We start from the raw sequence: 14421 nt of genomic DNA on the forward strand, positions 1-14421 counted from the left end.
GCAGCAAACACAGGGATGGAGCTGCTTGAGACTGGCTGGATTTGAAGTGCTGGTTTGCTGCTTCAGTTGGGAGCTGCTGCTTTTGTGCAGGTGGAAAATATGATCTCAGAGAGATAAATATCCTGGTATGTTCTCTTGCTTTAGTCGACCTGCACATTTCCTGCAGGTTGGGTAGGAAGAGGTCAGAGATCAGCTTGGTTGTTCACAGATATTTGGAGCTCAGTTGTGGTCCCTACACAGAGTGCTGGTGGCACCTGAAATAAGCTGTTTGAGTTAATTGTTGGCAGCAGGGGCTTGGGTTAAGTACAGGCAGAAGGAGGGGGCCAGCTGGTGTTGGAACAGCTCTTCCCAACTGCCAGCTGAGGAAAGGGCTGCAGGCAGAACTTCATGGTCCTCCAACCCAGCAGCTCCCCACACATGCTGCCCTTCTGAGGTTAATCTCCTGTGCCATGGAGAAAGGGAAACACTAGACCAGAGACTTAGACTATTCCTAGCTCCTTAAGGGCTGTTCTACAGCAAGGAGGAACCTCTCCATGTGCCTGAAGTTACAGGAAGGCAAAACATACTTGTCCAAGAAGAGCAGCAGATCAAGAGCTACTTGGAGTCCCACTGGCTTGGCTGCTGACTCTGCTGTGACCTTCAGGGAGTCAGATGCTGTCCCCAAAATGCTCATCAGCAGTAAAACAGGATTAAAACCACTTACCCATAAGGCACAAGGGGCACTTAAACCACGTCCTTCCAGTGGCTTCAGGGTGTCCATCTGCATTGTCCTTGCCAAGGACAGTTCTTGGCACACAGGGACTGTAGCACACAGGAAGGTATTTCAACCTCACAGTGAGTTTCTTTGCTGAGGCTGCCCTGGCACACACACAAAACCTGATCAGAACCCACACAGGAGCCTGGAGTCAGAGCAGAAGGCAGCCTTCCAAGCCAGAAACCCTTTCTGACACCAGGAAATAGAACAAATGATGAAAACTTCAGCCATGCTGGTCAGTTTTGGTGAAGCCTGTTATGGCCACAGAGCATATGATGAAGGTTTTGGCTTCTAGGTGACCTCCTCACATGGAGATTCCAGCAAGCTGTGACTGTAGGTGTTGGAGTAATTTACTGGTGGATGGGTCCTTGGCCTGAATGGCATCTCTGAGTGAAACAGGGACAAAACTGCTGGGAGTATTACTTCCAGTGCTCCAGTAAAGAGTGTCTGAAGTGCTCTGGTTGGTCATTCCAACAGTTGCTGCCAGACCACCACCTCCTGTCAGGCAGGGCTGGCCCAGTGGAGCACAACAGAAGGGTGGTTCCCCATCCCTGGCAGCTTAGAGGTGGTGAAAAGAGCATGAGGCAGTTGTTTTGGAGGCTAAGGAGTATGTTTGTGGTCAAGGAACAAGGTTCTACAGGATTTTCTGTTGAAAGGTTTAATTATAGATCCTACCTGCTTCTTATCTCATGTTTTATCCCCTTTCCCATTCAATCCTGCCAAAGAAAAAAAAGCAAGACCCTCCCCTTCCTCTTCCCTCCATTATTTCAGTGGACACGAGAGTGTGATGTTACCCACACCTTCCATGACACTGAAAATCCCACCACCTTAATTCTCAGCCTGTCTGGCAGAACCACCCCTACAGGGGCAGACTCAGACACAAAGTTTTGAGGGCTTCAGAGACCCCCCCCCCCCATCTTCACTAGCATCAGGAGCCCCTGGCAGAGCAGTAAGGCAGACTTGTCCCCAGAGTTCCTGTCTACCCAAGTCCTTGGTACCTAGAGAGTGCTGAAACTGCTCCAGATCTCCTCTCTTGCAGCTGCCTGGACAAACAGAAGGGAAGGTTATTGATTTTTTTTTTCTTTTGTCTTTATGGCTGTTTTCTCCCCTGTCAAGACCTGCAAAAGAGGAAAAATAGAAGCTGACCTCAGTTTCTTCCTCTGGAGGCAAATATGCACCTAGATTAAAGGAACAGATGGGAAATACCCACAGAGTCTGTGCAGCTTTAAGGAGCTGTGCTGAACTGAGGAGGTACAAATGTATTTGCTGGACATGGTTATCATGCTCCATTCTCTAAACCCACTGATGTGCAGGGGAAAAAAAAAAAGGGGATTTAAGCCGGTTCATTTCTTTGGTGCAGCTGGTGGGGCACCACGGGTGCCAGGAGGGCTGCACCCAGCCCAGCCCTGTTTGGGCCTTGCTTTGGAGGGCTTCAGGTGTACACGAGCCCCAGGCTGCTTCTCTGGGTGGAAATGAGTGAGCAGAAGCAGCCAGCAGAGCTGTGTTAAGCCATGGCTTCCTGCTCCAGGGAGAGCCACTCACTCCTCTGCCTGATTCCTCGTGAAATGCAGTCAGTGTTCTGCTTCTTTGCATCCTTTTCCTTTAGCAGCCTGACCTCAGCTTCATCCAACAGGCCCTGCTCCTGGGAGGCTGGAGGAACCTTGTCAGGATGCATCAGGAAGCTCAGTGTCTTGCCTATTTTTAGCTGGGCCAGCCCTGTCCCTGCACCACTCCCTGGGATCTTTCCAGGTTGATGTATCACTGCTCACCTCTCATGCATCCTCACTCTCAGCCACTGCTTTCAGCTGCAGCATCCTAAGGAGCTTCAAATCCAAGCACTGAGCACTAATCCATGTTGTTCATCCTTAGTGTCTTGTCCCAAAGCCTTAACTCTCAAACCAGCCTGAGTTCAGTCAAAGCAGGACATGCCCTCTGGAAGCTGCCCTTGCTTGGGCTGCTCTTACCCCCTGCTCAGAAGGTTTGTACTAAGGTTGAATGTTCTGCAGTTATTTTTTTAAGGAGATGGAGGCACAAGTGCACCCAGCAGCTTGTTCAGCATCCCAGCAGAACTCTTGTAGAGGGGGAACCAAAGCCATCTCCTTCCACCTGGTGACTGTAGTGGTTAACTTTCTCACTCCAGTTCTTTATTCAGAACTTAGTGGAGGAGCTGGAGTGGGGATGGTTTCCAATTGCTTACAGAGAGCATGTGGGGAAAGGTTGCACAGTTACTCTGCAGAAAGTGGCTCTAAGGGTGTGTCTATATTTGCATTAGGTCACACCAGAGCCTGGTTTTTACTTCCTGATCATTCCTGCTGCCCAGTGTCTTGGGTCACACCACAGAGCAACTACAGTTAGTTATGGACATGGCAACTTTAGTTACTGGAGGTCAGTAGTGGTGAATATCTTTCCATTCTGCACTGCTTGATGAAAATCTCTGTATAATGGAGGGTACCCACTGGAACTGGAGTCTCCAGCCTGCTGGTTTTGCTCTTTGTAAAGTGTCTGGCAAAAAGGTGGGAGCAGGATGGTACCCCCAGTGTGGTGGAGAGTCAGGTAAGGCAGCTGGGTTTGGCTTCTGCAGTGAGCAGAGCAAGAAGAGAAAGCAGAATAACCATGGACTTGTTTGACTTGTTCCAGAGGCAGAAATCTTTGCATCAACAGGGTGCCCAGGTGTGTGGCCCTGTTGGCTTCGTGTGTGACTGGACGGAACTGGGTGTGTGTGTGACAGAGTTTGATTCATTTCAAGGGAAATGTGATAAAAGCCCAGAGAATTGCAGCTAGAAATGCCCAGGTGGTGAAATACCAGTCTGTGTAGAGTACAAATGAGGTGTGATCATGGGTGAGGGGTGCTTGGTTGTGTTCTTAAGGTGTTTTCTGGTCCTGGGTTACCTGCAGTGCTGGCCAACTGCAATAAGCTGCATTTCCTCTGAGGGTGTTGGCAGCCTCTTGTCAGTGATGGGAATCAGGGGTGGGATGGTCTGTCAACCTGTGTCCCTTTCCTGCCTTTGTTTGCTAAAATGTTAACGTGTTTTGGCTTCATTTCTTTAATGCACTTGACCCCTGCAGTAACAAAGGTAGTGGATGAAGTGAGCTCAGGATGGGGAACCTGCACTTCCCTATCATTTCTCCCTTTCTGAACCCCAGCTCATAAATGAGGTGGTTCTTGTGCAGAGAGAGGACCTGGCCTGTGCCTCAGCCCATTTTAATCTCCTTTGCCTTAGTGAGCTCTGTCCTTCCAGCTGCAATTGCCCTTGGCTCTGGGTGGGGCCAGGGAGACCAGTGGCAGCATGACTTGTGCCCTGGGATTGTAACTCACCTGAGCTTGTGTGCATTTGGAGATCAAGAAACCCAATGTGCTGGTGGCCCCAGCTCTCCTAGCCCATAATAATTCTGGGATCTCTTCCTGAAGCACTGCTGCAGCCACAGGCCCTCTGCAGCTACTGCAGAGTCCTCCAGAGACACAGAATTCTCTCTGGTGAAATGAAAGGAGAAGGATCTGAAAGGGCTCCAGGAAACCTGGGGAGGGACTTTTTACTTGCAGTGAGAGGACAAGGGGAAATGGCTTAAAACTGGAGGATAGATTTAGATCAGACATGAGGAGGAAATTCTTGGCTGTGAGGCTGGTGAGACCCTGGCCCAGGTTGCCCAAGGAAGCTGTGGCTGCCCCATCCCTGGCAGTGTTGAAGGGCAGGTTGGATGGGGCTTGGGAGGTGTCCCTGCCCATGCAGGGAGGGTGGAACTGGGTGATCTTGAAGGTCCCTTCCAACCCAAACCTTTCTATGATGCTATGATCCTTAAACACAAGCTGGAGTTGCTGCTACATGCACTGATCTTGCTGCCCCTGTAGCCCCAACACCCTTGTCTGCTGAACAAACCCTTCCTAGTAAAAAAAAAAAAGTTATTTGCCAGCTAGAAAGACCCCACCAAGGCATTTTATTGTTGGTTGTAAAAGTTAAGTGATGTTAAGTACAGCAGGCTGTAAAAATTAGGACATTACTTCCTAATATGCCTCTGTTACAAACACCAGGGCCTGACTTGTTCAGATAGCAAAGCAACAGGGCTTTGGGGAAGCTGTGGGCTACTGAAATGTGTCATTTATGTGGGAAGCACCATCAAATGGTGTTGGCAGCATTCACAAGAGCTTTCTCTGAGCACAGACTATCTTGTGGAGGTGCTGAGGTGTGTCCTGCTGCTTGGTGTCCTGCCCCGTGCTCATCAGCAGAGGTGACACCCCCATGGAGCTGGGACATCTGGCAGCCTGTGTCTTATGGCCAGTCAGTGGGACATAGATCCTGACTCTGCTCCTCACCACCCTCAGCTGTTGGGGCAGAAGGGAGATCTGGGTTTTACTCTCAGTGGCACAGGGTGTGGAGCAGATCACTCTTGGATTGGAGGTGGGCAGCAAAAACTTCCTCACGTGCCTCAGAGGGCCCAGATTGTGCTGGGAACTGCACAGCACTGAAATCATGGGATCATTTAGGTTGGAAAAGACCTCTAAGATCATCCAAGTCCAACCATCAACCCAACACCACCAAACCATGTCCCAAAACAGTGCTGGCTGTATGGCAACCTGTCATCCCCAGGATCTGTTGCCTTGGTGGTTTGACAGGGACAGGGCATTTGGAGAATGATCTCTGCATAGTTCCTCAAATGAAGCAGAGGACAGCTGACCTGTAAAAGATCCTGGCCAGTCATCTGGGATCTTCAGTTAATCTCCTTTCTCTTCTGCAGTTCTCTGGCCAGCTGAGGTGCTTGTGGAATTAGATCCATTTTTACATGGTATAAATATTGCACAGCTCCAGAGTGTGTAGTTTAATATTAAACAGACAGTCTTATAAATACTTCAGAATTATAGATACTGTCACACTACATGGAAATGGGTTTGATAGGATCTAGGAGAAATATTTAGGTTTGACAGGAGAGGAAATGATGGGGTTAGGAGGAGTCAGGCACATTTTTAACTGCTGGAGGAGCACACAAAAAACAACCAAAACTGTTGTGCAGCTTCTGTTCTTGAAAGGCAATTTGGGTAAGTTTCCTCCCCCTCAGGAAACAACAGAGTGGTTCCCACCCTGCTCTCTTCAAGGAATGAAAACATTCACAATCTTGAGAAAAGTCTTGAGAAAACAGAACAATTTAGGAACCCACGTCCAGTCAGTTATCACCACATCAGAAGTCACAATCTATTCCGTGTGGGGCAGGAGTTATTAGAAAGGGAAGTGGGACTTGAAGAGGGATTTAGATGCTCTTCAGCCTTGTTAGCTGAAGTCCATGCACTCCATTTTACCACCTGAGACAGTCTCAAATTTCTTACTAGTGGTTTTGCTTGAAAAAGAAATTAAAACTGCAGAGCTGAGCTGCTGCCACCTGGAAGCTGAGCCTGTCTGCTCAGGCTGTGCAGAAGCCAGTGACCACTGTCCACAGCACGGTGCTTCAGAGACTGCACTGGCCAAAGCTTGGGAGGCTGTTTCAATTCCCTCTTCTGCTCATCACCTTCTTCTGGGATCCCTGGGAGTCACTTCTCTCCCCAGCAGGTTCTCCAGTCACGTAGGGGCTGATTTCCCATGAAATCTTGTAAATGCATTTGAAGATGAGCCCCTCTAGGCCTCTGTTCCCGTGTGGAAAACGGAGATAAAGCAGAAGTTGAGAGAAACGTGTTAAAATGCAAAGAACAAGTAACTCTCATGCCTCGGGGACAACAGAATTACTGATGGGGGGGTACATTGCATCCCAGAGGAGGCTGAACGATAGGGAATGTCAGTAGGAAAGCAGGGGGGGGGGTTTGTGGTTCACCTGTCAGTGCTGCAGGTGGGTTCTGTGTGCTGAAAAGGAAGCAATGGCAGAACTGACCTTTTCTGTAGATATTCTGCATCTTGTAAAAATGTGCAATGAATGACAGGTTAAGGGACATGCCTTTCAAACACCCAGTTTTAGTGCTCTGTGACAGCTTCGTGCCATGGTTTCCTTCCTACTTCTAAAGCTGAAGGTGGCATCACCAGGTACCATGTTTTCTGGCAGTTAAAGCAGTTCCCATGTTCAGCTCAGTCTCAGATCCAAGGCAGTTGGGGTTTCCAAGAGTGGCAGTTCTGCAAAGAAACTTGGGTCAGCTCCTGCATCAAAACCATTCCAGTTTCTAGCCTGGAAAGACAGAAAAGGCACAGAGGCCTCTCTGCACCTGGGACACCAATTTTCAGTGAGGTTGGTGTGAAGTTAAGGAACTGTGGGATGAACTGGGCCAATTCCTGATGCAGAGATTTCTGGGAAGGTGTCCCCTAATTGATTCTTGTCCTGGAACACGTGTCTGAATCCAGCACCCTGCCTTTGTAACAAAAAGGAGTGTCCTGGGTCAAGTATGAAGGCTGGTGAAGAGCCACAGAGGAGTTTTAATGAACTGGCATTTTCCAAAGGGAAAATGATCTTTCACTGAGAGGTTCCCACCTGGTTGGACTTCAGGTGATGAAGGTTTCTGGGACCTGCCCTGTAAACCTGCCCAAGTCTTTCTTGCTAGAGAAAGCAGCTGTCCTTTCAGGTATAAACCCTGCTGGTTTGGGTTAGTTGTTACTTGAAGCCAGCACAGCCAGATGGTAGGAGAAGCCTCTTGCTTTGTCACTCAGATGGTGTCTCCTCTTGGAGCACAGCTGGAGCGTGGTCGGGTAAAACCCCTCAGAGCTGGCACAGGTGAGCTGGGGGCTTCCCAGTGTCCTTACTAAGAATCCAGGTGTTCTCCCAGAGGTCAGTGAGCATCCCAGCTGGAAAGCAAGTCTCAAAGGTCCTTGAGTCCAAGGGTGACTTGTGATTCTGCAGCTCACGCAGGCCCTGCTGAGCTTAAGGCCATGGAAGGAATTGCTCCTGTCCCTGAGGAACCACAGCCTGGGAAGGCATGAAGGGGGTGGGAAGAGAGGGGACCTGGTGAGGAGGAGGAGGAAGGCTGAACTGCACAGGGAAGGAGCAGGTCTAAGGGCAGAACTCTGTCAAACTCTGCCTGTCCCTGGGTACCCCAGAGCAGACAGGAGCTGCTCCCCCCAGCAGCAGGAGGGGCAGGACAGGAGGCTGCTGAGAGCAGCTGCCTGAGGCCACTGCAGTCCCCACTGGACTCCATCCCTCACTTGGGAGCAGATGCCTGGAACAGCAGCAGGTCTTCAGGAGCTGAGAACTGAGAGACAGCTCCTTTTTTTTTGTTTTGTTTTGTTTCTTCATTTAATTTTTACCCGTGGTGAGTGTTTACACTGGTGCTGTCAGGCTGAAGGACACCAGTCCACAGCTGCTGCACCAAGGCTCTTGTTACTGGCTCAGGGAAATAACTGCTACATCTGAATTGCCTTTGGGACCTTCCCAAATCCTTGTCAATTAGTGTCAGCAACGTTCCTTGGCATGTTCCAGCAATTGTGGGAATTGCTGCCCACCTCTGTGAAAGGGTTTCAGTTCCATCCCCCTGTGCAGGGCAGTTCTTGCAGTCCTGTCTCTTTAGAAACTGTTAAGCAACAGGAACTTGGATTTAATGGGCTGGTATGTTTTCAGGAGCCTGTTTTGTGACTAATTGCAGCTCTCATGTGTCACTTTTGTTTTCCTTCCACCAGGGTGAATCAGTTTGTGATGCCACCAGCTTCTGTGAAAGTCTGAGATGGTGAGTGACCTAAACCAGCAACTGGTTCCAAACTACCCATCCACTCCAAAACCCCTGTCAACCCGTTTCTTTCCTTATATGTTGGAAAGAAGTTTCCCTTACACACCCATGGTCTGCACTTTTCCTACCCTCAAATTGGAGCAAATCAAGAACAGGAAAACCAAGGGTCACCTCAAGTGTCCTGTGTTGCACAGAGTTGCTTCCAGCAACCTGCTGCTCCTTTCTTTGAGCAGATCAGGCCATGCAAGCCCTGTAACTCCACCAAAAGGTGTGACTGTCCAAGGCCAGTGTTTGCTTTGTGTTCATAAAACCTGTTCTGAGTTGCTCTTGGTTCAACTATCAAATGACTATTCCTGGCATATTGTAGTCGGTGGTTAGTAGGTCAAGAGAGGTTCTCCTGCCCCTCTGTTCTGCCCTGGTGAGGCCACATCTGGAGTATTGTGTCCAGTTCTGGGCCCCTCGGTTCCAGAAGGACAGGGAACTGCTGGAAAGAGTCCAGGGCAGAGCCACAAAGATGATGGAGGGAGTGGAACATCTCCCTGATGAGGAAAGGCTGAGGGAGCTGGGTCTCTTGAGCTTGGAGGAGACTGAGGGGCGACCTCATCAGTGTTTATAAATATGTTCAGGGTGAGTGTCAGGAGGATGGAGCCAGGCTTTGTTCAGTGATGTCCAGTGACAGGACAAGGGGCAGTGGGTGCAAACTGGAGCACAGGAGGTTCTATGTGAGTATCAGGAAGAACTTCTTTCCTGTGAGAGTGACAGAGCCCTGGGACAGGCTGCCCAGAGAGGCTGTGGAGTCTCCTTCACTGGAGACATTCCAACCCCCCTGGACATGTTCCTGTGTGATGTGCTCTGGGTGACTCTGCTCTGGCAGGGGGGTTGGACTGGATGGTCTTTCCAGGTCCCTTCCAACCCCTAAGATTCTGTAAGATTCTGTGATTCCAAATTTTCTACAGAAAAGCTGCTGGCAGTGCATGAAGCTGCACGTTGCTGCTGGGACTGTCCCCCCTGCAACCCCTGACCCAGGGTCCCACAGGGAGAGCCCCACGCCCCCTGCCCTTCCTTCTCCCCTCTGTCCAGCCTTATCACCCCCACCCCACCAGTCCCAGCCCTGCAGCTCAGAGCTGCAACCATTGAGAAACACTTCCTGGCATTTTACTGCAGCCAAAATTAATTCAAGCAAGTTCTTGAAGAGGAGGTTTCTCTCCCATAAATTAAATGCATTGAAAGACTAATCACAAAATCAGAGCTCAATATAAGAATGGCCTTTTGGGGAAAAGATTTAACACAATCTCTAGTACAGCAGATGTGTTATTTCCACAGAGTATATTCTGGGATAGGCTCAGGATATACTGGGCCTGCCTGTGCCTTGCAGGCTCTGGGCTGGAGGTGCTCTCACACATGGGCATTTAGCAGCAGCTTTTAGACAGTTTTTGGTTGGTTTGTTGCTTGTTTGGTTGGTTTTTTAAAGAAACCAACAAGCCTCAACAATCTGGAAGCAAAGCCAAGGTGGTGTTCCTGATACTTGACTTGTAAAACACTGAAGACTTGGCTCCTGTTTACACCTGAGGGTTTTCCATGTACCTCCTGATCTTTGGATCCAGTTTTGTGCAGGTTGAGAGGAGCCAGGCCATGGTTACAGGGACTTCTGCAACCCAGCAGTCACTGATCTCTAAGGTCAGGGGCAATTTCCTGCAGAACATGGAGCAGAGAAGCTCTCAGTGGAGATCCTGCAGCAAGGGAACTGGTGATCCTTGCCACAGACCCTAGGAAACCTGCTGGGCTCTCAGCAAGGCCACAGCAGGTACAACTGGTGTCTCAGCAGGCACTGGCTCTGCTGAAGTTGCTCTTCAAGCAGGAGCTGCAGGCTGGGAACAGGCCAGTGACTGCTCTGCCTTGGTAGCAAGACTGAGAGCTGAGCTCTGCTGCTGGGGACCTGCTGAGCCCCCCAGGCTGGGCTCTGCAAAGGGCAGCAGTTTTGAAAAGGGACAATTGAGGGAAGAGACAGCCTCTGTTTTCCTCAGTGAACTGGTGGGGTTAAAGCCAGTCAAAAATCAACCCTGGTATCTGCTGAGCTGTTCCCCTTCACAAGCAGTTGTACCCACACAACTGACCTGAACAAGCCCTGGTCAATGCCCTGAAATACTATGGCCAGGAGCCTGACTCCTGGTTCACCTCCCGGGGCAGATTTCACCTGGCTCACAGTGAGAGGCTCCAGAGCATCCCAAAGTGCTGTCTCCAGCCTGGGCCAGCTCTGCCAGCCTCCTTGCATGGAGACAGGACTCTTGGCTCACCCCCACCACACACCACATCCACCCATTCCTGTTCCTACCCCCCCCTAACCACCATTTCTCCTTTCTGGTTGCAGTTGCCAGTGAAGGAAATGACATGTGGACTCCTGCTCCCACCACACCAATCTCAAGCTCAAGAGCTCTTCCATACTGGAAACCAGTGGATCCTTCAGCTCCACACCACCCTGGGAGGGTTATCCAGCACCAAATCAAGCCCACCACTCCAGCCTGCAGGGTTAGGCACCAGGGGATGAGCAGGGCAGCCTGGAACACAAGTACTTCTGGAGCAGAAGGACGTGCACAAGTTCCTCTTGAGCATGAAAAGTGACTTGTCCACTGGACCCACAACCTGCTGCCCAAGTGAGTGACTGTAGATTGTGTATATGGTTCTAGTTGTAGCCAACAAAGTCCACACCTGTTAAGGGCAACTCCTGTCCTGCTGAATGCTGCTGTTGTGTCAGCACTCCCACACCCAGAGACTGCACTAGTTGGGGACCTGTTCTGTACATCACCTTTTCTTTAACACTGAAGGTTCATGTCAGATTATTATTTTTTATTTAAGTATGTCATAAAATGCTTTATCTCTGCTGAAGACATTAGAGGACAGATATCTATATCTATATATATATATTTAGATAAAACAGTTTTTATTTAAACATTCCAAAGCTGGAGCTGCCTGTGCAACCATCCAGCCATGAGGCACGTCCACAGCTCTCCTCACCTCAGTGCCCTGGTTCCAGGCCCTGCAAGGCCACTGCAGGAGAACTTCCAGTGGTCAACGACCTGTCACCTGGGCAATGGGGCAGAGGAGAGAGCTTCACTGCACTGGGTATGCTGGTGGTTGTTACAGAAAGCCCAGAACTTTGGACAGAAGTACCACTGGGGGCTCTAGAGTTTGCTCAAGATGCTGAATTCAGCCTTTCCTAGGAGGTTCACAGGTTGTTTTTTTTTAAATACCAAAATCCATTGGGCTGAAGTGCTTGCCCTAGGGCCTGGTAGTGCAATACTGCTGTGCCAGTGACTCCATGCTTTGTTTACATGCATATCATACATGTTGTCAGTGCTAACTCCCCCCTCTCAGCATTCCCAAAGCCTGGCTCCCTGAGCAGTGCTCAGGATCCCTGTGTGCCCAGCCCTGCCTCCTCCTGGGGGGGTTCAGCTGCTCACTTCTACCTTTAGGAAGATGCATTTGAGACCTGGCATGTCCCAGGCCAGTGTGGGAGCTCTCTTAGGCTCAACTGCAGCACATGTCTAGAGCAGAGCCCCATTTCCCTGCTCTTGCACCTGCCCTTGGTCCTCACCAGCCCAAGTTCTGCTGTGTCAGGTGAGCACAGGCCCTGGGGAGGAGCTGGGCTGCCAGAGAAGGGATCTGCCTCAGTCACCTCCTCACTCCCTTTCTTTGTAGGTGTCTCCCACAGTTTAGATACTCCCCTCCAGCTCAGCACACACCTCAGGCAGGTGAATGCACCTGCCTCTTGTGCTCATGTTCAACTGCAGTTGGGCTGCAAGCAGGAACAAATCAGCAAAGGAAATGCCAGACTGGGAGGGGATGGGATTTCAGCCTGGAAACTGGCTGTCCTGACTGTGGTTGGTTTGTCTGGAGGCACAGGAAGGTACTGGTAGTAAATCTGAGGTATTATCTCCCATTCACTGCCTGGATGTGCTAGGAACTGGAGTGCAGCACTGCAGGGGAGAGGGCTGGTAATTCCAGTTACCAGTGAACTGGTCAATAAATACCACACAGCCAGTCTCTGTCCAGACAGGTGTGTTTGGAGGGAACAGTGTGAGCCTTTCCTCCCCACCAACCTCCCCAGGGCTCTTCTGCAAAGGTTGCTCTGTCACCTAAACCACTTGAACATTAGTTTTAGATTTGGCTGAACAAGCAGAACTTTTCCTCGAGTGCTTGAGCATCCTCTGGAGAACAGCAAGTGGGTGCTAGGAATAACAAAGCAAAGCTATCCAGAACAATGTTTCATTTCCCACCTCGTGCCACTATTTACATTCCTAGGGGAAGTAACAGCCTCTGTACTCCAGGAGCCAAACACTGGGCTTTAAAGGCACATGAAGTTCTGATTCCCATTAAGAAATTCCTCCTTAAGCTGTTTAAAAAGAAACAAAAAGCCACCCACCAACCAGTCAGTTCATCTCAGAGACCAAAGATTAGCCCAATTTCCTAAGTTGCTTTTCTGAGAAGACTCTGTTGTAGCAGTTCTTGTCAACACATGGAAGCATTCCTGCTGAAGTTCAGAGGTTAAGAGTTGTCCTTCAACTTAAAAGGGAACTTAAGTGTTTTTGTAAATGCACTTGCTTGTGACAAGCCCTGTCCTCGTTAGAGCAGCAGTGGCAGGAGGCAGCTCAAGGTGCACATGAGGGGCACTGCTGTGGCTTTGGAGCAAGGAAAGAGGGAAGGCAGCAAGCAAGGGAGAGGGGAGAACCTGCAGCAGTTCCACCCCAAGGGATCCCTGAATCCCTGCTCCCTCACATGCCAGGCTCAGAGAGGGAAGCCAAAGCAGCAGCTATGACAGCTCAGAGATGGAACAGAAGGGAAAGGGAACAGCCTTTCCCCCTCCTGCAGATGCTGCTGCTCCTTCAGCTGTTGCTGGCCCATGTTTTGAGTGGCCAGGAGCTGAAAGGCTGCACTTCTTGTTGGGTGTTTCTTGGTTTAGCTGTGCAGAATTGCTCAGTTAGAGCTGCTATAAAGGTAGTTGGTCTGTCAGAGGAAACCAGTTCACTGAGATCAAGGCTCTGCAGATTGAGGCAATCAGAGGTACCTCAAGTCTGGACATGAACATTATTACTGGTCAGAAACTGGACCTGTGTTGCCATGGAAGCCCCATCCCTGGCTTCTAACACTGTTCCTGTGCCAGGACAGTTTCTGCACCCTCCGTCCTACCTGTTTGTTTGCTTCTCCACCTGCTTCATTGTTTGGCAAACCAGCACTTACCATCACTTTTGCTACGTGATGTATGGGAGTATAATGTGGATTTTCTTGTTATACAAGGGAGGAATATAAAATAGTTTTCTGATTTCTTTCAGAAGGAAATGACTATTTTATTTTTTAAGAGCAATCGATTGTGAATCTCAGAGTATAAAGAAGAGAATTAAGCCAAATATATACCTTTATGTAAATTAAGGAATAAAAGTATTTAAAACATACCTCCTGGCTTCCTGTGTCACCTCTTGCTGTGGTTGTTGCCTGCAGGGCTGGTCCCTGGGACAAGGCTGCCCCAAGGGCCACCAGCTCCTGCCAAGAGCACTTGGATATGGATGGCAAGGAACCTACCTGGACACCAGCATTCCTGGAGCATGTTTAAAATTACCACCAGGAGCAGGGAAGGTCAGAGGGAGCAGAGGGGTGGCAGGTGAGAGCCTCCTTTTCTGAGGGGGATGTCTGGATCCAGCCCAGCATCAGAGCAGGGAGGGAGGGAGGTGGTGGTGGGCACGAGGCAGGATCCTGGACAAGCCATGAGAGCTCAAAGGCCTGGCTGAGCTGACTCATGGACACAGCTAAAGTGCTGGGCTGGCTGCTTGTGAAGGTGGGTGGGAAGCAGCCAGGAAATGACTTCCCAAGTGGTCACCACGGGAGGCACCAAAGCTGCCCTGCTCCAGGGTTCCTGGGCCTGCCAGGGGCACCTGGTGGCACCTCCTGCAGAGGGGCTGGTTCTGCTGCCCCAGCTGAGCTGCAGCCCCCCCTGCCCCTGACAGGGCTGCCCTGGAGCTGCTGTTCCTGCAGCACAGGGAAGTGTCCTGGG

General features: G+C 50.2%; 1 protein-coding gene across 3 annotated transcripts in view; it reads left to right on the forward strand.

The window, feature by feature from the left end:
- The window catches only part of LOC127392156 (sphingosine-1-phosphate transporter SPNS2-like), a 136571-nt gene extending 122746 nt beyond the window's left edge, over positions 1–13825 (forward strand). For all 3 annotated transcript variants that reach the window (XR_007891201.1, XR_007891202.1, XM_051635770.1), the window contains 2 exons: positions 8332–8378; positions 10747–13825. Coding sequence is in view for 1 of the 3 variants with exons in the window: in XM_051635770.1 (XP_051491730.1) it covers positions 8332–8374 (43 nt within the window). In the remaining 2 variants the exon portion in view is untranslated. The remainder of the gene's footprint in view (positions 1–8331; positions 8379–10746) is intronic.
- The last annotated feature ends 596 nt before the right edge of the window (positions 13826–14421 follow it).

Source organism: Apus apus, chromosome 18, assembly GCF_020740795.1.
Source record: "Apus apus isolate bApuApu2 chromosome 18, bApuApu2.pri.cur, whole genome shotgun sequence".
In the NCBI taxonomy this organism is placed as follows: domain Eukaryota; kingdom Metazoa; phylum Chordata; class Aves; order Apodiformes; family Apodidae; genus Apus; species Apus apus.